The sequence below is a fragment of the Macrobrachium rosenbergii genome, chromosome 1 (genome assembly GCF_040412425.1).
Source record: "Macrobrachium rosenbergii isolate ZJJX-2024 chromosome 1, ASM4041242v1, whole genome shotgun sequence".
Taxonomy (NCBI): Eukaryota; Metazoa; Arthropoda; class Malacostraca; order Decapoda; family Palaemonidae; genus Macrobrachium; species Macrobrachium rosenbergii.
The window spans coordinates 24,278,992-24,303,991 of record NC_089741.1 but is presented as its reverse complement, the minus strand read 5'-3'; the positions used below and the strand labels follow the sequence as shown (position 1 = coordinate 24,303,991).

At 37.0% G+C, this 25,000-nt stretch overlaps 2 protein-coding genes across 12 annotated transcripts in view; one reads left to right on the top strand and one right to left on the bottom strand.

Moving 5' to 3' along the window:
- The window catches only part of Hn (phenylalanine-4-hydroxylase), a 71,821-nt gene extending 58,705 nt beyond the window's left edge, over positions 1-13,116 (top strand). For all 4 annotated transcript variants that reach the window (XM_067111003.1, XM_067110955.1, XM_067110864.1 and 1 more), the window contains 7 exons: positions 3,742-3,864; positions 4,534-4,708; positions 5,293-5,455; positions 7,938-8,134; positions 9,211-9,473; positions 10,627-10,856; positions 11,427-13,116. In XM_067111003.1, the coding sequence (XP_066967104.1) occupies positions 3,742-3,864; positions 4,534-4,708; positions 5,293-5,455; positions 7,938-8,134; positions 9,211-9,473; positions 10,627-10,856; positions 11,427-11,586 (1,311 nt within the window). In that variant the 3' untranslated portion in view covers positions 11,587-13,116. The remainder of the gene's footprint in view (positions 1-3,741; positions 3,865-4,533; positions 4,709-5,292; positions 5,456-7,937; positions 8,135-9,210; positions 9,474-10,626; positions 10,857-11,426) is intronic.
- Positions 1-25,000, bottom strand: part of LOC136843116 (uncharacterized) — a 145,677-nt gene that overhangs the window by 110,530 nt on the left and 10,147 nt on the right. The gene's annotated exons all lie outside the window — the stretch shown is intronic.

The following is a 25,000-nucleotide window of genomic DNA, read 5'->3' as shown; positions in this document are numbered from 1 at the left end:
GTGATTCTTCTCTCAGTATCGGAGATCAACACAAGAATTTCAAAATATCAAAATGAAACAACTTGTCATTTACAAGAAGATTCGGCTATCTGAGTATCTCCAATACAAAAACTGAGAGGTTTAACTATCCTAAAATGTTACATCTGTGACAGGACCCACTAAGTCTTAGGGGGTCCTGATCTGTGGGAAATGGCTGAAGTTCTTCGCAAAGAGACATTGGAATCGGAAAATAAAACGAATTCATCTAAACTGGCGTCCACAGGGTTGGAAAGCTGACTGGAGAGAAAATGACAAAGAGTCTTTTAACCACATCTTAGTCACTGTTCATAATACTTTTAGAATGGAGAGTGCGACCAACGGAAGGCCACAATAATGAAGGCAAAAGAGGCTGAATCACCGGAAGCAGGAAGTGTTGAGAGTCAATCCCTACACTTTAAGGTGTCATAAGTTTCTGTTCAATCAAGAAGTGTTGAGTGTCAATCTCTACACTTTAAGGTGTCATAAGTTTCTGTTCAATCAAGAAGTGGTGAGAGTCAATCCCTACACTTTAAGGTGTCATAATTTTCAGTTCAATCAAGAAGTGTTGAGAGTCAATCCCTACACTTTAAGGTGTCATAAGTTTCAGTTAAATCAAGAAGTGTTGAGAGTCAATCCCTACACTTTAAGGTGTCATAAGTTTCAGTTCAATCAAGAAGTGTTGAAGTACTGAGAGTCAATCCCTACACTTTAAGGTGCCATAAGTTTCAGTTAAATCAAGAAGTGTTGAGAGTCAATCCCTACACCTAAAGGTGTCATAAGTTTCAGTTAAATCAAGAAGTGTTGAGAGTCAATCCCTACACCTAAAGGTGTCATAAGTTTCAGTTAAATCAAGAAGTGTTGAGAGTCAATCCCTACACCTAAAGGTGTCATAAGTTTCAGTTAAATCAAGAGCAGCTGGGAGACACACTCTTTACAGTGCCGGAGACAGGATGCTGGCTCAGACAAGATAATACCTCATTATATTTTAAAGAACCAATCCCGGTGATCAATAATCAACCATGATACACCAGACAGGGTTGGACTGACACTTTTTTTTAATAAATATTTGAAAGATCTCAGCAAACCAGAAAATAGGGACGGCTTACAAGCTTGAGGTTTGAAGAATGAGGAAACAAACCAGCGTTCAGAACAGACTCAGATATACTGTCCGTGAGCATGTGAATGAGAAATTTACGGTGTTATTGCATCAGGTTTATAAACGAATCGTATTTACGATAAACAATACTACTGAAAACATTTATGTTACGTTACATCGATAAAAAGATTTCGCAAAATCATACACAGAAAGGTTATGGGAACAAAAAAAAGAGTAATATGGAAGTAAAGTTCACTGCAACGGCGTATTTGGGCTTTCTCTAATTGTAAAGAAAAAGAAATCTAGAATGAAGGCAGCCTACATCTAGATGCACAGACACTATCCAAATCACGAATAATGATCATTTTTTTTTTTCAAGGATCTATGGCCATCCCAAGGCTGGAAATTTTCTTACCCTTGGAAACTTTTCCTAGATTATTCTCTCTCTCTCTCTCTCTCTCTCTCTCTCTCTCTCTCTCTCTCTCTCTCTCTCTCTCACTGCATTTCCGACTGTGGTTATCGACTTCCCTCACCAGTTATTTTCATTGCTCTGAGACTTCAACTGAAAGCACATCACCATAGTTAATGTTGATATAGCCTAAGCATGACGCTTAAGATAAACAAACAATATATATTTACAGTATATATGTGTATATATATATATATATATATATATATATATATATATATATATATATATATATACACATTTCATAATATATATCTATTATACTGTATATGGTGATATACATATATATTATATATATTATATATATTACATTTATATATATATATATATATATATATATATATATATATATATATATATAATTTGTTCTAAAGGAAGTGACTCCAGGTGGTGTTACCATTCTAATGTTATTTAAGTTTTTTTGGGGTGGGAGGGATGAGGTTGCTAACCTCATGCCCTACTCCAAAAAGGCTGATGCTACCGAATTCGACTAACAGGTGCATGACTTGCTGCTTACTTCAACGGGTGCACAAAATGGTTACAATGGCTACCAGCGCCTATGTTAGTTTACCCATCTTGTTTTTTGCAAGTACTTGAGAGGTGAAGTTGCTGGCTGGACACCCATCTCCATACTGGCTGCGACCTAGCAAAGTCGAGTAACTATTATGTACAGAATATACTGCTTACGTGAAGTGACTACGTCTTTTATTAAAGGCACGAGCTTGAATCCCTCCACCACATCCAAAATTCGAACTCTGGGTCTCTTGGTAAAAAGAAGAGTTTCTAACCAATAAACGATTTTTCCCTAAAAAATATATATATTACCGTTCTCGCAATTTCCTGAATCCTTTCTCTAAAGACATGAAACATGAAATTACGATGAACGTTCCCTTTCTGCGCCAAGAAATAAGCTAAGCTTAAGACGTTTCTTGTTAACAAAAGAGAAAGAATGACGCTTGGAAACGGTTTAACTTGGTGTGCAAGGGGCTTCTTTGTGATTTGTGGTGTCAATTTGTAACTAGTGTTTATATGTATGTATGTATGTATGTATGTATGTATGTATGTATGTATGTATGTATGTATGTATGTATGTATATATATATATATATATATATATATATATATATATATATATATATATATATATATATATATATACTTAGTGCGAAAAGTGCTTCTTTGTGATTTTTCAATTTGTAACTGACATTTATATATACATTATATTATATATATTTATATGTATAATTATTGTGAAAAGGATTTCTTTGTGATTTGTGTCAATTTGTAACTTTTATATATACAGTATATATATATATCTATATATATATATATATATATATATATATATATATATATATATATATATATATATATATATATATAATTCCTAAAGTCACCATTCAGGCGTACGCGAAGAAAATCTAGTCACAGCATTTAAGAAAGAAAGGCTCTCTATGCCTTAAGCAGCCAATGTAGGCGAGGCCATTGATTACCCAGCTAACGGTGCCTTCAGCTGTCAACTTAAAACCCGTTAATTATTCAGAGAATAAGATCTTACGTACAGTAGAAAATGACACCTTTTTTCTGGAGGGGGAGGGGGACAGTGGGCCGGGGTAGGGGGGAATAACCCTTTCTCTCTCTAATGACAGCATAACTGGGGCCTTCGGCAGGAGAGAAAACTTACTTTACTTCAGGAAAAGAAAACATGTCATTTTGGACATGAACAAAATGAATGTCTTGGAACTATTTACAGCTGAAATGTGTGACAGTTGTCTGCAGACGGGATATTTCAAAGGACTTTGGATGATTAGTAATTTTTTGTAAACGAAGTCAACTGCATATGCATGATAATGCACTTTTAAATTAATAAAACATAAATTATATCATGGTCAAATTAGAAGGAAACAATGTAACTAACGTTTTTTTTTTTTTATTCACGTGTCTTATGGTGTTGCCATGTACACTTTTTTTCTCTATTGTTCAGAACAGCTGATATGATTCAGACTATTTAATAATATTTTTTCCTACACATTCCTCATGTTGACAACTTAAGTGAAACTTAATTCCCTCCAAACAAAATCTTGTTTGTAGCGCTTATTTTACTCAAGTATTTATTTATTCATTTATTTATTATTTCTTTTTTTTTTCTTTTTTCCAGCCAACCTTAATGGACGGTGGCCAGTACATCATGGAAGGCGACGAAGAAGCGAAGAGCACAACAATCATCTTCTCCATGAAGGAGGAGGTGGGCGCCCTGGCTAATGCCCTCAGAATATTCCAGGTAACTATCAGTAGTCAAGAGTTTACTTCATAAAGAGGCTTTAAACTATATTAATAAATAAAATGGAGTTAAACTCCTCTATGTGGAATGGAATTTAAAATTTAAGCCATAGGCCAAGTGCTGGGACCCATGAGGTCATTCAGTCCTGAAAGGGAATTTAGAAAGTTTTTAAAGGTGGAACAGGAGAAAACCTCGCAGTTGCACTAAAACTATTGTTACAAGAGGGTGGAAAGTAAGAGAGAAGAAAGAGAATATGAACGGAGGTACAGTAAAAGGAATGAAAGGGGTTGCAGCTAGGGCCCGAAGGGACGCTGCAAGAAACCTTAAGTAATCCCCGCGGTGCAGTGACGGAAGTAACGGCGCCCCCCGCCCTCAACGGGGAGCTCCTCTATACATCTTTGAAGTAGCAGATAATTATGATAAGAGACTACTTATGAGGAGGTATACCAGACGGGAATTAAGGTAGAGGAGTCAAACCTCTTTAAAGGAATCTTTAACGCTAAAGTTTGTATATTATATATGATTACAATATCAGCGCTGAAACCAACAATAAAGCGCATAAAAAGGGTAACATTAGGATCACTTCTCCTTATTACGTGCTCGCAATATCTATCGAATCAAACCTGCCCTATTTCTCCTGATTTTTTTTATTTTCTTTTTCCCTTTCAGTCCCAGAACGTGAATCTCCTCCACATCGAGTCTCGACTCTCTCGACGAGAGGCCAAGTACGAGTTCATGGTCGAGTGCGACTCCACCACTGGAAATCTGGGAGCTGCTATGGAGCAGGTCAGGGCTAACTGCTCCTACTTCCAGGTTATTTCCAGAAACCACCACAACAACAAAGGTATATTTCCATAAGAAAATTGTGTTATTTTAAGAGTATGTCCTTTACCACCATAATCCCTTTTCCTTTATATATTTACCCTGCTAAAATTAGTAATCATCTTAGGATTATAGAGATCAGTGACTATTCATTTCCTTCCACCAAACTTTGGAATTCTCTTCCGACCTTTGTTTTTCTTACTCAAACATTTCTTCCCTCAAGAGGCTGAAGGTCTGTCGCTTCTTTCACGATTAAACCCCGCCATTCCTTCTCCTTTTTCCTTGTTCTTTCTTCTTGGGCACAAAGTTGCCCTTCCCATTGTGTTTTGCACTTGCAACAAAATATAAAAATACATCTTTATCTACACGTATAAACATGACAAAGCACCCGCAGCGCGAATATTGAAAAAATAAACTAACAAGATAATAACAACTTGACTCATGCGCGTACACTCGAAGGGCTACTTATTATGCACTTCACAAAAAATAACAACTTATTTCATACGAGTTCATTTATTCCAAAAGAAAACCACTCATGTTTCCAACAGTATTTCATAAGCGCTCACATCACCAACTACCAATCTGATTCGCGCCAATCTCCAACAGACACGGTGCCATGGTTCCCTCGCAAAATCAGCGACCTGGACCGATTCGCCAATCAGATTTTGTCTTACGGACACGAGCTGGATGCCGATCACCCCGGCTTCAAAGACCCCGTCTACAGAGCCCGCAGGAAATACTTCGCTGACATCGCCTACAACTACAGATAGTAAGTGAATTGCTCAAATCTGTTTATTTACTTCATAGCTTGATCCATCAGTATCCATGTTCATTTTGAACAGAAGAGAATATAGAATTTAGACCAAAGGCCAAACGCTGGTACCTACGAGGTCATTCAGCGCTGGAAAGGAAATTGAGAGTGGGTAGGTTTGAAAGGTGCAACAAGAGGAGACCTCGCAGTTGCACTACGAAACGCTTGTTGAGAGGGTAGAGAGCAAGATGGAAGAAAGAGAATATGAATGGAGGTACAGTAATAGGACTGAAAGGGGTTGCAGCTAGGGGCCGAAGGGACGCTGCAATACGGATGTTATCAACCATTTGCGGTGTATCGAAGTTATTGTAACTGAAAGGCCTAACAAAATAAATTCGGATGTTATTGATTCGGGGTTCCCTAAAACATCATTCCCTCTGCAATTGCATATACGTCAAATACCTCGCAAAACAAATAATGCTCCAGCGGAGGATGCTATACGAATCATCTTAAACATGGTAATGAAAAATAAGCCGTCTTGGAAGAAGGCTAGTTACGATATTCGTAATCACGTAGTGACTCATAAATGGTATCCATTGCCGACCTAGTTTAGTAATTTAGTAAAAAAAAGTAATAACGGTAACTTAAGTAATGCTATTATGAAAATAATTGCAGTTCAAATTCATACAGTACTACAAAGAAAATAAATACTAACATGCAAAGATTAGCAAATTCATTTATCGTACATATGGTTTTTACTGGTTATAATTAAACACGAAAGCAGAATGAAGTGAGGGTAAACTTGTCCTATCATACATAAAATTACGTAATTTAAAGGCACTAGTTTCTTTTCAATTACAGTACTTTTTAATCTATCTACTGACCAGCGTTCTCAGCTTTAATTCTAATGACATTAATTTCCATAAAAGACATTACACTTTCTAGGTTTAAAAAAAAATAATATGAAAACATCGAAGCGAATAACCAAAGGATGAAAATATTTCTGAAAAGCAAGGCCACAATTTCTAGTCTCGTTCATCCACACACTTCATTTTCGAGACACTCAAAAAAATGCTAGGTTCTCGATAGAAAACTGTGGGGGGGGGGCCTACATAAAAAAATACTAACATCTGCAAAAAAAAAAAAAAAATGGACATCATTTAAACAAGAAGGGCGAGATCCCCCAGCCATGGAAGCACTTTCATCGACTTGGGGATGGCAGACAGTGAGATTAGCCAGATCAATGGAGTTCGGACATCATAATAACGATAATCACATGCATAAGTCTTCGGGATAGAGAACATTAAACACTGTATTTAAAATAAGAAAGTGTGGCTGTCACGTCCTACTGTTGCGCACGATCTAACCCGCATACTTCTTGACTTTCATTTTCTCATACACAACCACAAGGTGCTAAAGAGTCTAGCTGGACTGTTCTTCTTCGCCTGTAGCCACTAATATACTCATGTCGTAACATATCCCATATACTTAAACTGTAACATAGCTCACAGATCTGAAATATAACAATTGTTTTCCCTATAGCTAACACTTACGAGAAAAACAGAATTCCACAAAACTGTACTTTGCACGCATGACACGAAATTTGAATAATAGCTTCTCACACAACGACCACTCATTTTTTCCACACAACTTCTCTGGGAAAAGAAATGTGAGCTTGAGGGAACGCACGCGAACGACTAATACCTTCTTTTAACAGCAAAAACTGTCAAATCACGAAAAAGAAGTTTCTGCGGTGAAAACTTCAAAGTCGATGAGGTAGTAAAAACTAATAACTCAACGGTTTGATAATTGAGTTAAAAAATTCCTTTGGGAAAAAATTGTAGAAACTGTCCATAAGTATTTCCTTCATCTAATACAATGGGGCAGCAGACTACTTAGCCAATACATCTTTATAGTCTTCAAGTTTCTTTCAAAGCCACATCCTTGCGGTGGCAGTGGCACGACCTAATTACACTCTTCTGTTCATTTCGAGTTTCTTTACCTAAGTGCTATGGTATATTAGACGCTAGGATGAGGGGTATTGGGGGGAGGGGCATACTATGAGAGAGAGAGAGAGAGAGAGAGAGAGAGAGAGAGAGAGAGAGAGAGAGAGAGAGAGAGAGAGAGAGAGAATGTTTAAATATAAAATTATTTTAGTGATGTTTTTCAAACAATTTTAAGAATGTTTAAATGTATAATTTAGGGATGCTTTGTCAAACCATCTCCCTTTCGTGGATTAAAAAAATATTTACATAAAAAAAAAAGACATAAAAACAATGTACTTTGAAACTGCTAAATTAAAATAAAAAAAGAAATGCGAAGTCCAATTAACTTGAATCATCAACTCCTCTACCGTATAAAATTCACATTCTTCCCAACATGATGTGCCAACTTGCAATGCGGTAACAACTGACCGCACTCTGCTATTCGCAACCAAATAATTAATCTCTCTCTCTCTCTCTCTCTCTCTCTCTCTCTCTCTCTCTCTCTCTCTTCTTAGCGGTCAACCAATCCCTCGAGTCGAGTACACCGAAGAGGAAAAGGCCACGTGGGGAGCCGTCTTCCGCAACCTGACCAAACTCTACAAGACGCACGCCTGCCGAGAACACATCAACGTCTTCCCCCTCCTGGTGGAGAACTGCGGCTACAGAGAGGACAACATCCCTCAACTTCAGGATGTTTCCGACTTCCTTAAAGGTAAGGAAAGGCCACAAAATAAATAAATTAATAAATAAATCAACTCCAAGTTTTCGAATTATGTTCCTTTTTTTTTTTTAACTTCTTAAAGCCTTTACTCCGATTGTAAAGTTATACCTATCTCCCTTCCCTTTTCTTCTCGTTTTCTTCATGTCTGGGCTAGAAAAGAGACAACAAGTTGCCTAGCTCGTTGACCTATGTACTAAACCACAACTCATGATAACCAGAGATACTCGTCATCTGTGATTGTGTTCAGTCGATATTAGTTATAACTTATTCACTCCGGTACTTCTCCTTTGATGTTCAAGCTGCACAGATTTCAATTTCTGATAAACAATAAAATAACCTTGTTTATACATGAATCTCACTGGATACTCTTTAATACTCATCAACAAGCAGCTATTCATCAAAATCATACATTAAAAATAACTCCACACTTGGCACAATTCAATCATTCAAGCTCTACATCAATGAGAACCCCATTCAAGTTATACATCACTGAGAACCCTATTCAAGTCATACATCAATGAGAACCCCATTCAAGTTATACGTCAATGAAAACCCGCATTCAAGTTATAAATCAATAAGAACCCCATTCAACTTATACGTCAATAAGAACCCCATTCAAGTTATACATCAATGAGAACCCCATTCAAGTTATACATCAATGAGAACCCCATTCAAGTTATACATCAATGAGAACCCCATTCAAGTTACACATCAATGAGAACCCCGTTCAAGTTATACATCAATGAGAACCCCATTCAAGTTATACATCAATGAGAGCCCCATTCAAGTTATCCATCAATGAGAACCTCATTCAAGTTACACATCAATGAGAACCGCATTCAAGTTATACACCAATGAGAACCCCGTTCAAGTTATACATCAATGAGAACCCCATTCAAGTTATACATCAATGAGAGCCCCATTCAAGTTATATATCAATGAGAACCCCAATTCAAGTTATGCATCAATGAGAACCCTATACTGAAGTTATACATCAATGAGAACCCCACTCAAGTCATACATCAACGAGAACCCCCTTTCCTAACCGCTCCTGTCAACCGTCGCAGACTGCACCGGCTTCACCCTCCGTCCGGTGGCGGGTCTTCTCTCGTCCAGGGACTTCCTGGCAGGCCTCGCCTTCAGGGTCTTCCACTCGACGCAGTACATCCGCCACCCCAGCAAGCCCCTCTACACGCCAGAGCCTGACATCTGCCACGAGCTCTTGGGCCACGCGCCCCTCTTCGCTGACCCCGCCTTCGCCCAGTTCTCCCAGGAGATCGGGTTGGCATCGCTCGGGGCACCCGACGATTTTATTTCTAAGCTGGCAACGGTGAGTTGGTTGTCGATAACGACTTGTGACGGCAGTTTTCTCCTAAAGACCATCTAGAGATCATTTTAATGCGATGGTTTCTTTCCTAACCAGAGGCATACTGATATGGTCTTAGTTCTGTAGTCTTAGTTCTATAGTCTTAGTTCTGTAGTCTTAGTTCTATAGTCTTAGCTAAAAAGTCTTAGCTCTATAGTCTTAGTTAAAGTCTTAGTTAAATAGTCTTAGTTCTTTAGTATAGTCTTAGTTAAATAGTCTTAGTTCTAGTCTTAGTTAAACAGTCTTAGTTCTACAATCTTAGTTAAATAGTCTTAGTTCTATAGTCTTAGTTAAAGTCTTAGTTCTACAGTCTTATTTAAATAGTCTTAGTTCCATAGTCTTAGTTAAATATTCTTAGTTAAATAGTCTTAGATTGTCTAGTTCTATTTACCGCACAGTTTGGCTACTACCGCAAGCTTTCACTTAAATGCTTTCTCATATACACTGACGATACTTACTGTCATGTAAATACTGAAAACATCAGCTATCCCAAAGCCAAAGGGAAAGTTCTAACCAAAGTTAACCAGTTCTAACGAAAATCAAGCATTCAGTGATAAGCACTAAAATTCATTTGCCCATTACTTTTTTGCTTAGTAAAATAATTAAGGTTTTTAGAAGACTTACGTTACTTTTAATAATGCCTACCTTTAAATAAAATTGAAACCACACCAGGAAAAACTGCCCTCTCCATGAACGATTTCAAATTATAAAATTGTAACTGTCGCCTCTAATTAATTCCTTTTATCAAATTTCTAAATGCCCGGCGAGACATCGCCCAATCAAAATTTTCACTTCACAAAAAACACCATGATATAATCTCTCCAATTTTTTAAACTTAACATCACTGGTCTCTTCTTACCCGGCTGCTCATTGTTTTCAAATTGCCTTCCGTCAAAAACAAATTCCTTTTGGGCCAGCACACAGTTTGTCGAGAAATGAGACAAAGTTATTTCTTTTAATTACTTCCTGATTCTATTAAAGTTCGTATCTTAATCAACAAAAAGCATAATAGCTCACAATGAAAATGCTCACTATTCATCTAAAACAGTGCTTTCTGAGCATGTGGTGCCCAAATCTAAAGATACAACTAAACATCTGTCTCTCATATCTATTCCAGTGCTACTGGTTCACGGTCGAGTTCGGCCTGTGTCGCCAGCAAGGTGAAATCAAAGCTTACGGAGCTGGGCTCTTGTCCTCCTACGGAGAGCTGGAATACTGTCTGTCGGACAAGCCTGAGGTGCGCCCCTTCGATCCCAAAAAGACTTGCGAACAGAAATACCCCATCACGGAATTCCAGCCCGTGTACTACGTAGCCGAGAGCTTCGAGGATGCCAAGCAAAAACTTATGTAAGTTACACTATTTTCCTCTTATCAATTTACAAAGGAACTCTTACATGTGTGGTCAGAGATTAACGTTACTTTGACAGACAGATTTAATGGCATTTCAAACTTAAGGATTTATATATGGTAGAACAATTATACTTGATATGAAAAAGAAGAGATAATTAACGATTAGATATCTGCTGAAATTAATCTGACTTATTCAGGACTGAAAATTAAACATTTCTGATTAAGTGAAAAAGGATTCATTCTACTGAAATGTGGAAGTACTGCATTTAAATCTGTTCATTCCTTTGAACATTAGCACAAACTCCCAGGAAAGTAACAATATTCAAACTCTTGTATTATTATTCTAAATACATTCTAAAAATAATTATTAAAATCTCTAACCACTTGAAAGTCTCAGTCCATTGAGCACTAACACACATTGCCAGTAAAGTAACAATGTTCAAACTCTTGTATTGTTCCGAGTACATTCAAGGTTCATTCTAAACATAATGATTAGTCTCTTACCACTTGAAAGTGTCTCGCGTGCTAAATACCGTTCTTTTTTCCACCTCTTCCCAAAAACAACAGACAATTCGCCGGCACGATACCAAGACCTTTCTCCGTCCGCTACAACCCCTACACGCAGTCAGTCGAGATTCTGAACTCGAAGCCCCAGATCCAGTCGCTGGTTCGAGAAATCAACTGTGATATGCAGATCCTTACGGATGCCCTCATTAAACTTAGCTAGAACTGAAGACATCAGGTCTCTCTTTGTAACTTTTTTTTTATAACATTTATATTCTTGGGTGGGAGGGGATATTCTAAGTTGAAACTGTGAGCAGTGTTTAGCGCAGTACATACTGGTTTTGTGCACTGCAAAATGCGTTTTTGTAAAAAAAACGTATTTTTTGCATAAAAATAAATAAATGCTGCTTTATGAACATTGCACTCAGTTTGGTTGTGATATAGAATTTATGGTGTCCTCTTGAAACGGACTTAATTTAGATCAACTTCACTCTGATATGTCATGTTAAATTTTAAATGTACTGTTGTGCTTTCAACACTGAAGCACACAATATTGTTTCAAAATATTTCATCAGTTGCTCACCAGCAATGCCGCCCCATTTCTAATAAATGTGTATCATGTTCAGCATACATAATTCTTCCGGTAAGCTCTCTTTATATCTATATATACTTAGACGTACGTTCATATATATTAGTTATAAGAGCTAACTACCACATCAAATAACCATTTAATGTAAGGGAAGCGTGCACCTGAGAAAACAGATAGAGATGTCTTCCTAGGGTACTCCTCGAGCAAATATGTTTTTGGATATTTTCCTCAGAACTTTTTCCAGGTAAATTATAGATATCAAGACCTTCACAGAGAGGAGACAATGTTATTTTTGCCAACCCAAAGGTTACGGTATAAATAAAGGTTATATATAGATGTTGTTACTGTATAAATTAATAAAGATTATAAAGGTGTTAACAAGTTACTTCTTTCATACAAAAAAAGTACTTTTCCTTTCGGATGTTACGATAAAGCCCCTTGGAACTTTATAAGCAAAGTTATAAAATCCCCTAAAACTTTATAATAAACTTTATAAAACCCCTTAGAACTTTATAATCAAAGTTATAAACCCCTTGGAACTTTATAATCAAAGTTATAAACCCCTTGGAACTTTATCATCAGTTATAAAACCTCTTGGAACTTTATAACCAAAGTTATAAAACCCCCTAAAACTTTATAATCAAAGTTATAAAACCCCATAGAACTTTATAATCAACGTTATAAAACCCCTTAGAACTTTATAATCAAAGTTATAAACCCCTTGGAACTTTATAATCAAAGATATAAAACCCCTTGGAACTTTATAACCAAAGTTATAAAACCCCTTGGAACTTTATAATCAACTTTATAAAACCCCTTAGAACTTTATAATCAAAGTTATAAACCCCTTGGAACTTTATAATCAAAGTTATAAAACCCCTTGGAACTTTATAATCAAAGTTTCAACAATATCCCAAAGGTGCCAAGAACGGTATGTTTTGAGAAAACTGGTTTTCATTAATCAAAGCATATCAACCTTATAAGTTAGTAAGACATTTCACTATATGAAGAAAGCCATATCATTAAAGTAATATCTCTAGTGTTAAGTAGTCAGTTTAAATGTAAATAGCATCAAGGTATTGTATCTAATGTGACGATACTAAATGGCTAATGATGTGCAATAAGCTATGTATTCCTTACTAAAATAAATATCTACTATCAAAAGTTTGTTTTTATTTATAACAAGTAAAAAATGCGCCGAATTTCTTCGGCACAATCGAGTTCTCTGTACATCGTATAATCAAGGCCACCGAAAATAGATCTATCTTTCGGTGGTTTGGGTATGATGCTTTTGAGCCGCAGCCCACGAAACTTTAACCACGGCCCGGTGGTGGCATGGCGTTGTATCGCTGCCAGAGGCATGAGTCTGGCTAACTTTAACCTTAAATAAAATAAAAACTACTGAGACTAGAGGGCTGCAATTTGGTATGTTTGATGATTGGAGGGTGGATGATCAACATACCATTTTGTAGCCCTCTGGCGTCGGTATTTTTCAAGATCTGAGGACGGACAGACAAAGCCGGCACAACAGTTTTCTTTTACAGAAAACTAAAAAGGTTCTGTACTATTTAATTATAATTCATGGTTCGAGTCGAAGCATGTATTGATGTAATTCCCGATTACAACCAATACGTGGATTAACGTTATCCATGATTCAAATCAATGCAAACAGCGATGTTATCCTCAATTCGATTCCACTCAAGTATGAAAGAATTTTACACAAGTTACATAAGTTCCTCCTAAAACCCACTGAAATGCACGGCGTGTCTTTGACTGGAGGCAAGGAACCAAAGCCGGACAACCCGGTGCAAGTAATGGTTCTTTAATCCGTATCCGTTACACTTGAGTTTCCCATTACAGGTTAAAAGAATTTATAACACTTTCCAACAACAACAAAAAGTCTAATAATTACAACACGTAACTTATATCCTCAAAGCGCTGTATCAAATGTACCGTGGCGAATCATCAATTCCAATAAACAGCAAAAACAGTACACAGCTTTACAGCGCTCCACAGGAGGGACCAACACAGCAAAATAAAAAAAAAATAAAAAAAAAAGTAAAAAAAAACGAACTAGCAACAAACGCACTTATAGCACCCTACCATAAGTGTCACGCCCGCTTGACGATTTCAGACGTTTGGGTGGCGGTGAACGTCTCTTACAGACGTGAACAGGTGCCGCGTAATTCCAGACCCTGTGAATTTCCGGAGACACCCACACTCCCCCCCCCCCAACAACCCAACTCCCTCCCAGATGAGACGTGAGTGACTGGATTATTCGTCGTCCGTACGAGGTTATGAATGATGGTGGTGACACGTTGTAACGAGGGAGGGAAAGGCGCTTATTGTCAGGCGACGAGAACTGGGCGTTTTCTTTTCTTCGCTTTCTTAAAGAAGTCGTTTGCAGACATAGGGCATCGATGACCTACCCTAGCATTAAAAAAAGCAGTGATAGTAATTTTAGAAGTAATCTTTTACCACGAACTCATGATTAAATATCACTGAATGAATCAGTTAATACGATAGAATTGAATATAGAGTTTAGGCCAAAGGCCAAGCACTGGGACCTGTGAGGTCATTCAGGTCTGAAAGGCATAACAGGAGGAAAACCTCGCAGTTGCACTATGAATCAATTGTTAGGTGAGGGTGGAAAGTAAGATGGAAGAAAGAGAATATGAAAGGAGGTACAGTAAAAGGAACGAAAGGGGCCGCAGGAGGTGCACTGATGGCATTACCCCTCTACGGGGCAGTTAATACGATAGGAAAGAGAAATAACTTAACAATTAATACGATAGCAAACAGAAATAATAATATAACAATACGATACGAAAATAGAAATAACAATAGCAATACGGTAGGATAGAGATAATAATTGTAACAATAAGACAGGAAATAGAATTATAACAAAACAGATTAACATCGGCAGAAAAGGTACTTAAAGACGCATTTTTTACTAGAGCCTTTCACTTAACCACCGTCACCTACTCAAATTTAAAACTCTTCTCTTACCAATGTTCTTTGGCCCTAGAACGTCCCTGATGCTCTTGCGTGGCTGCATAGCGTGGGAGGTATGCACTTAATTGCCCCTCTTTTACATCGCATCTTCTTTTGGAAACTGTCAATTCTCCCCTTTCAGATATACACTGAAGAGAACTAAAGCGGCGACTTTCACCCACGCATTTACACACTTCAATGGGTGTGTTCACCTGGGCTTCGCGACGCGTTCACGGCCAAGTGGTGTCTTCTCTCGCGCTTCGCCCGTTGGTTTCAGTAGCGTTTTGATGACGCAACTATTTCTGATTGGGTGAGGCGGGGCGGATTTTACGTCTGTTAAGGCAAAGGTCAGTGGGGCAAGCAATATAGTCCAGGTCCGATGGAAAAAAGTGAAAAAGTGAGGCCCTGAACTTGAAAGACACGATGGACCACTTAAAGGGTATAAGATTGCAAGTTAGGGAAAACATAAGCTACTAAATGATTCAATTGTCTGGCAGTACAGGGACAAACTAATTACACTCGGATGGCAGATTTATCACGGCAGAAAATCTCAAATGTCCACACTACCTACGAACTTCATAATTACCAAAAATCTTTTTGGGTCTTGTAACTAATGTCATATAACAAAAGCACAGGAATACTTCATGCTGAAAACAAACTAGGAAAAATATAACCTCCAGATACTTTGTTAAACATCTAGGCATAAGTCGTGCTACTGAACATAGTCGTGATTCACTGCACGACTCAAATTCACGAAATGCACTATTTGAAATGTACATAAAAGTGGTCATTTGACAGCGATACGCTTTCGCGGATCGTCATATTTTAGACATTCACACCCAAGGAGATACATGCTAGTCACCTTACTGATAGCAGGAAGAGGCCCGTGGGTCATACTGCTCACGCAAACCACCTTCCTCCTCTTGTAGGTAATTAATTATATCTCTACGTAAAACGTCAGACCTCCATTGTAACCCCTCCACCTCTCCTTCCCTGGCACATGGGACCATAGTTTGAACAAACTTGAATCTAAATTGTACTAGAATAACTGCTTATTAATTTGGCTTGTCAGCTTTCAAGTAATAGTTGTTATTCCTAGCCCGGCAACCATAGAGATCATTTTCAAAATGACACCTTTATATTTTCATTACGAAGGAGATATGGGCCCGTCCCCATTTCGACGAAACTTAACACGTTTACCCAAGCATATACTTTGCAGTAAGTTGAAAATGATACAGTGGTTCCAGAAAAAAACACAAAAATGTGAATCCTTTCATCCATACAAAGAAACCAGATAAACTTCGATCAGAAAATCTGATTTCGAGCTCTCACCTCAGGTGACTAAACGGTGAAAGTAATCCAGTAACTCATAAATGTAATTTCTTTCAGGATCTCGGTAGGTATAGTTTTTACACAGAAATTCGCGGAAGCACGTTAAGATTTACACTAGAATTACGGATGGAGTCTGCGCAAGATTCGTACTATAAAATCCAGTGAGAAGTACGCAAGATTTACATTAGAGTTTCCAATAAAAAGTATCTAATATATACAAAAGAAATGCCAATGAGATTTATTCTAAAAATTTAACTAAGAAGTACTCAAGATTTACATATAAAAATTTAACTAAGAAGTACTCAAGATTTAAACATAAAAATCACCCTGGGAGGTACATAAGATTTACATTAGAAATTTCAGTGAGAAGTATACAAGACTTACACCAGATATTTCCAAGATAAATATGCAAGATGTACACCATATAGCCTATTCCAATGAAATCAGGCAAGCTTTACCAATAAAAGCGTACATGTACGAAAGATGCAGCTGAATACAAATCTTTAAAAACAAAGACGAAAAAACATGCAACCAAAGATATCAAAAGTGGAAACAATGAAAAACCTATATCCATTTTCCAGCCGAAAAAAAGCTAAATTATACGAATATTTAAAAAAAATATTCTGTCTGCATAAGCGCCTTTTTCCATGCATTTTAAAAGTCATGCAAAGACTGTATTAGTTGGTTCTAATCACAAAAGAAGAACCGATTTATTGAAAATGCCAAAGGAAAACAAGGATTTTTTCCTAAACCTATGTGTTCTTCGTGAAGTTTCAAGCGGTCATTTTTCAGATGCAACGCTGGCATAATTGTCCTACTCTAACATATAGTTTCGGAAGTTCAGCGGCAAAGTTTACTTCAACATACTGACGGCTCTTAGGCTTAAACAAGACTTATTGCCCCTTGCATCAGACTGCTACGGTTTGTTGCAAATTTCAGTAACACTCGTTGCTGTATTAGACATGGGGCGTTAACCCTACGATCAACACTACAAATTTGACAGCTTTCTCTAAGACCTTGTTCTATTTACCCAGACTTCAAGGACGTGTCATAGACGAATTTCTTATCTTTTTTTTTTTAAATTACCAGGTGAAAAATCTTATAAGGCTTATTTATAACCCTTCTAAGAATTTATATCTAATAATAATAAAAAAAAGAAATTCGTCTTTAACACTTCCTTGAAGTCTGGGTAAATAGAACTCTGGGTAAATAGAACAAAGTCTTAGAAAGTTCTCCTCCTCTGGCATCTGGGGGTTGATGATGACTATCTTTTTGAAAAAAGAAAGCTGAACTGAACTTTTGGCAGCAGCGTAAAATATCGCTGAGAAAAGTTATAAAATATCAAAATGGTTACAACAACCGATTTCCGATTGGGGTTTTATCAACATTCCCCGTCAGCAACTGTCTTCGGCTTAGTGATTAGGAAGACAAAATGATAAAATTCTTTACATTTAACAAGAGTTTCTGAAAAATTAAAGTCGACAGCATGAAATAAACAAAATAGTTTTTAAAATAAGCTTGCTTTTAGAGTACAAGGAAAATCATTATTTCGTACTTGAAATGCCATTAGTACTAAATATGGGACTATTCCACTCGACCCAAATTTCAATGGGGGTGAAATAAAGGGAATTTCGTTCCACTTAAAATCTTCATTGTTGGAGAAATTCCAATCAATACATATTTAGGTCTCTAGGTCACCTATGATTGACAAGACATAAATCTCAGATAGAACACGTAACTCGAAAAGTCTGCTGAGGTTTAATGCTTCCTGATGTGGAGCACTGATGACGAACGTTGACCAGGAATTTTCTTGTCACTGAAAACAGTCAGAAAATAATATGAAGTCACATGATCATCATGTGACCAAGACACTGTAAAAGTATGGATATTTTTCAGTAATTTCAATCACGACGTCCTCCATCTATTAAGTGATGTCTCAAAACCCGAATGTAAGGTTGCCATACAGTGAAAAAAATATACAAAAAATGGGTGAAAAGTTTCGAGAAATCACGAACAGAAGCACACACGCCACATAACTTCAATATTCATTTTTAGGCCAAATTTACTTTTCTTTTTAGTTTTGGCATATAATACTGTATTCTTTATTCGTTTTAATTATTCACTTTTATCCTGTCCTGTTCTTTTTATGTATTTAGGTTTTCTATAATTTTCTTTTTTTCTATATGGATATATATTCTATGAAAGGTAACTTCTGTTCATAATAATAATAATAATAATAATAATAATAATAATAATAATAATAATAATAATAATAATAATAATAATAATAATTTACTTCAAACATACTCGAGAAGCGACGAAAGACCAGTTGTAGCTCTGGCTGAAACAATCACCTCGGTTTTATTCATATGATAAAACTTATGAACTATAATTTTATCAAATATGTCTGTAAACGGGGACCCCCAAAAGAATAAATGAAAGATGGACTCTTCTTGACGAATGGATGTGATGACTTGCGTATACAATTGTTGTCGATCAATAAGAATGTAACCTACAAGAAGAGATCAATCCACCCAAACATAGAAAGTCTGAGATGATTGATTGACTTGTGAATGTTTGGTCTAAGGCACCTGTCAGGCGAAGATTAATGACCCCCGATTAATCCTTCTTTGTTCTTTGCCTGTGTCAGCAAAGTGAGATTTAGTATTACTGAATATACGAAACATTGTTGCTCTTATTGACAACCTAACAACATTGTATATATCTGAAATGTTTCGAAGAATTTAATAATAAAACGAAATGAAGGAAAAAAATTAGAAACCATCTCTCAATTTCTGATTCCCACGAATGGGACAATTTCATCAACACTACCGGTTTTACGTTTCTATCTCAAGCTGCAAGAGGTTTCTTAAAAAAAAAAAAAAAAAAAAAAGTGTGGTTTTACGTTTGCACATTAAGTTTGGAAATTGATCTCTCCTGCTTCCCGACTGAATTCTCAGCTCAAATGGGGCTAAACTTTATCTGTGCCCTCCGTACTTTTTTTATTTTTAATTATATTTACTTATTTTGGGATGGGGGTTGGGGGTGGGACGTACGTTTTGCTTTTGGTCCTGCCACTTACATACATATTTGTAATTCCTCTGACTGAAACTCTCTAAGCAGGATAATCAGTAAATAATTAAACGGAATCTTTTGCAAACCCAATATAACTTGAAACGGAAACTGTTCGAGCAGTATTAAGTAATAAGTCCAGGTTTCTGTATTTGTAATTAATCAATTCGCCTATAATGCATGAATTTTTTTTTTTACGAAATAATCGTACAAACCCCGTTTTTATTTTCCTCAATTAGTAAGTGACTACACAGACAAATAACAGGTGAAAAATGCGCCGAAGTTTCTTCAGCGCAATCGAGTTTTCTGTACAGCGTATAATCAAGGCCACCGAAAATAGCTCTATCTTTCGGTGGTCTCGGTATAATGCTCTTGAGCCGCGGCCCATGAAACTCTCAGCCGGTCTTGATGGCCTGTGTTGTTGCGTTGCCAGACGCACGATTACGGCTAAATTTAACCTTAAATAAAATAAAAACCTACTGAGACTAGACGGCTGCAATTTGGTATATTTGATGACTGCAGGGTGGATGAACAAAATACCAGTTTGCAGCCCTCTAGCCTCAGTAGTTTTCAAGATCTGAGGGCGGGCAGAAAAAGTATGGACGGACAGACAAAGCCCGCGCAATAGTTTTCTTTTGAGAAAACTAAAACCAAATCGAAATAAAACGTACACGAAAGCATGTAGCTTACCGTACGTGTGCATTACACGCAAAAATCCCTACACATCACCGAATCGGCATCAAAACCACAAACAAAAATAAAACACCCAAACCCCTACTTGCGAGGTGATGACTTTTTCAAGCACTGCCGCTGGAGAAAGCCGAGTCAGCAGCTGTTGCTGCTGAACATCGAGAAATTGAAACCCATAAACGTTACAGACCCGTTCTACTAACCCTCAAAAACACAGGAAAACCTCAAAAGGCGACTGACTGGGGCGATGGTATCAGTCGATGCCTACCTATTACCTACCTTCACTAGCCATTACCTAAGTTTTTTTTGTAAGTAATTACAGGGAACGGGTCGGATAGATATGAGACTAGAGGGAATATAATGTATGTACAGTACATACACGCAAACATACATTATATTCAGATAAATAAAAAAACACAATGTCCAACACTACAGTACATCGTTTACCTTCAGTGTGGCAGCAAGAAAAAAAACAATGAAGAAAAAAACTCACATTATTTCATCCGCATCCAAATGAATTTCTAAATTAAATCAGTAATTCCTAGGCCCTCCCCCATTCCAAAAATTTCAGTGCAATACTACCATAATGCTTTGCGGCAGCTCGTGAACAAAAAAAAAAAAAACAGTTGCTTGTTTTTTTCACGAACTGCCTCAAAGCATTATGGTAGTATTGCACTGAAATTTTTATTTATGTATGTAATGTATGTTTGTGTGTATATACATATATTATTATTACCCAGATCCAAATTAATTTCAAAATCAAACCAAGCATTCCTAGGGCCAGGGCTTACACCTCCGAATTATTTAATTACAATCCATTCATAATGTTCAGAGGTATCTTGTGAACAGAGTAATGAAAAACAGATGTAGGTAAACACATACCTCCGTCAAACTTCTTTGCCAGTGGCAACACACACAAGAAGCCCACGAACCACACTCGTTACCTGAGCCACACTAAAGCACTTGCAAGCATATTATTAATATTTTTTCCTTACATATTACCATGCAGAAACTTTGATGGGTGAAGACACTGGAGCTCTGAGAGTTCTGATGCACAATAAAACTCAAAAGATACTATTAAATATCATTATAAAAATGAGAGAACGAAATATGCATTCTTTTTCTTGTATTAAGATCTTGTCTAAATTTGCAATTTTCTTTTCAAAGCAAAAATCAAAAGGACAAGTAACCAAATTACTTTAGCTATCCCAGGCTTAGGCTTAACCAAAAAGGAAGCGATATAACTGACTCTTGAGAAAATAAAAAAAAAGGAAATTTATGAGCATCATGGAAAACAGATATGCGAAGACCATTCTAAAGGTTGGCAATTTCGGAAAAATGCCACAAAGCCGTGCGAATCGAGGTTTACCGATTTCCAAAACAATAATAGTGAGAAGTGGAATGACAGGTGCTACGAGCCGCCTGCAAGGGAGAGGGTCTCTTTCCTTGAACACAGCGAAGCAGCAGCTGAAACAGTACCAACAGATAAGGACATGAACACATCTCGTGGAGGAAGAAAGAAGACCATGAGAAGAGGTAGCCTAAGGGTGGGGACAGACCAGGGTTGGGGTAATTGTAAATGTAATCTAATTGAAATATAATTAATTACAGAATTTCGTGTAATTGTAGCTGAAAATGAATTTAAAGTAAGTAACTGTAATTTAATTAATTACAGGGTGATGTAATTTGTAATTTAATTGTAATTATAAAACTGAAGTGGTAAGGGTCGGGCTCCATTAGGAGTGATGGGTTGCTTTAGTTTGCTTATATAAGCTAAGACTTAAATTTGCTGGTGCTCCGCCAGTAGTGTTAATAAATACTGTTTTAATATGAACTCTGCCCTCCTATCACTTACACTTCTGGAAATAAATTATGAAACCCTATTAGCTCGATTTGCTCGCCTCATTACACTGTTTCCTGTGCCAAGGATTAGCGTTTACTCTCGCAACCAAATCCCTTGTAATTGTAACTGTAACTGAATTTGTTCTTAAGTAACTGTAACTGTAATGTAATTGCTATTTCCAAATGTAATTATAATTGTAACTGTAATTTACATTTTTTAAAAGTAATTGTAACTGTAATTTATTTCTTCAGGTGTAACTACTCCAACCCTGGGTCAGACTGATGATCACGGAATGATCACGCGAGTTGCCTTTTGATCCAGCACTTCAGAAAAGAGGAGACAATTAGAAGCACCCCGATGGATGTGGCAAGAGACGAGGATGACGCCACACCGATAAAAATTTAAAAACCGGATGCAACAGGAAAAAGAGAAGTAGGCAGTAACCGCCTATTGGAGGCACTAAATCTTGCTATGCTAGAGTATCACCAAATCCCTGAACTCACAAGAACAGAGCTGATACATGAGGAAAAGCAGTAGAAGAACGCCAAAGCCAGAAGGAAATGACAGAAAGGAGTTTTGGAGGTCCGAATCGCAGACGCATGAATGCGAGAAGAGGAAGACTACAGACGGTCACAGATAAAGAGAAAACGATGCGAAAAAACCGAAAGCCTGAGGAACACACCTTGAGACGGGAGCGAGAACAGATGTTGTGCTGTCAACGTACATCGTTTACTATAAACCTCAAATTCCACGTTCAACAAATATACTCGGCCAAAAGATTTATAGCGCAAAGAGTAACAGTTTCAAATACTCTAAGTTGTCAAAACAATTTACTGCAAAGAGTAACAGTTTCAAATACTCTATTCTAAGTTGTCAAAACAATTTACTAACTACTCATAACTACTCATATTAAACTTTGCACAATGACCTGATTTTCGTAACTGATAATTTATACTTGAAAACTAGTAAAAGTACTACTACCAGTAATAATAATAATAATTATTATTTCAAAAAATGACAGCCTCCCATACGAAAACTCAATCTCAAAGCCTTACAGAACCACCAGAATGAAAATTTACTAAAAAAAAAAAAAAGGCGTATTGAATGAACAGTCATAACAGACTCTTTCACCCATGCACTGAAGCGATTCAAGATTTTTAAAAAACTCAACTGGTCCACAAGAAACTTTTCAAAAGACAGCATCGACGAATGCTTGTGTAAAAAAAACATTTTCAACGGAAAATAGAGGAGAACAGTTTCAGACTCTCTCTCTCTCTCTCTCTCTCTCTCTCTCTCTCTCTCTCTCTCTCTCTCTCTCTCTCTCTCTCTCTCTCTCTGTTGAACCTCAAACACGTACTGTCAAATGATTTGAAAATGTTAGGCATTAGGTTCATTCTCTCAAGTGAAATATACTTCTTGTAATCTCAATGGCATATGAACCTTTGCATGGCATCCTACCATCATGAAATACTCTGAAATTAAAGTCCACATGAAAATGCAGGGATGTACAATAACTTACAGCCAAAACATACAAATCAGTAAGCAAAATACTGTGATATTTAATATAAAAGTCCAAATAACGAAACAGTAAATCTTAAATATCTGAAATGTAAACAGGACCCAGAAAATAAACTTTTTCCCTTAGGCGGATTCAGAAGGTGTTGACTGCTAGTCTCCAACCATTCTCAACCCACCTTGGTCAACTTACTATCAAGTACCTAATTCACCACTTAGATCATTAGAGACCACATGGATTATGATGAAAGACACCGACATTGTTCCAGCTCACTCGTAAATGAACTCGTGACCATTTGCTCATGGGGCGAGCACCTTAACCACTTGACCGAGACAGAATGCCTCCCTTCTCCTACAAGCAGCAGTTCCAGAAAATGACACCTTTCAATGACGTTGCAAACTGTACGTGCAAGGAATACAATACCTTGGACACCCACCTACCACAACCAGGACCCATCTTAACAAGGGATTACATACTGACCCCGTCTGGCATTCCACACGGGTAATTCAACATTTTAAGCAGAGGTGTAGCTTTTAACATCGCTACAAAATCACGAAGGGAAATCTTAAAACTTGCACGAGAACACTGTCAATGCACAGGCATTTTCGTAAAGTAAGATATCAAAGTATTTAACTCAAATCACCCAAAATCTTTTTTTCCAACTTTTACCCCATCGACAGAAATGACAAATCTAGAGAGTTGGGGAGCCATGTAATGTGTGGCTTATCGTTAGATACTTCTTTAGTGGTGGTTTTGATGAAAACGTGAAAACAGATATACCTGCAGTTATCTATTTCGCATGCAATTACCATACACCTAGTTTTATATTTTCCAATCATGATGAATAAATTAAACCCCAGAGAACACTGAATAAAACGTCAACTTTCAATTCTTCATAGAGAAGACTGAAGTAATGGTAACAAATTAAAATATTTAGTAAGAAACAAACTCTCCCTCCATCATACAGAGGGGAAAAAAGAAAATGCAATTATACAGGTAAAAGTAAAACATTAACACAAAACACAAAAAGAATCGCATGCAAACGTCGACTTTCCTCATGCACAAAATGAAAGGAAAATGCTTTTAGCAAACACGAGAAAAAGCAGTCAAGTCTATCCAAAAACAAAGGCCCGAGGAGAAAATGTTGAAGGCAAAGGCAAGGGAGCAATAACACCTTGGGAAAACTCTGCTGATTGCAGGTAACTGCTGATGGTGGTGGGAGAGCGGCAATCAGCTTATGAAACAACCTCAAAAGAAGGAAAGAGAAAGTGATACTCCTTGTAGTGCAGCGCAGATCTCTTTTCATCAACACGAGAGAGAGAGAGAGAGAGAGAGAGAGAGAGAGAGAGAGAGAGAGAGAGAGAGAGAGAGAGATGCTTTTTAAAGAGCAGAGCAGTTATTTATTTATAAACATGAGCAATACTATATATATATATATATATATATATATATATATATATATATATATATATATATATATATATATACATATGTATAGAGAGAGAGAGAGAGAGAGAGAGAGAGAGAGAGAGAGAAAGAGAGAGAGAGAGATGCTTTTTATAGAATACAGCAGTTATTTATTTATAAACATGAGAGCAAAA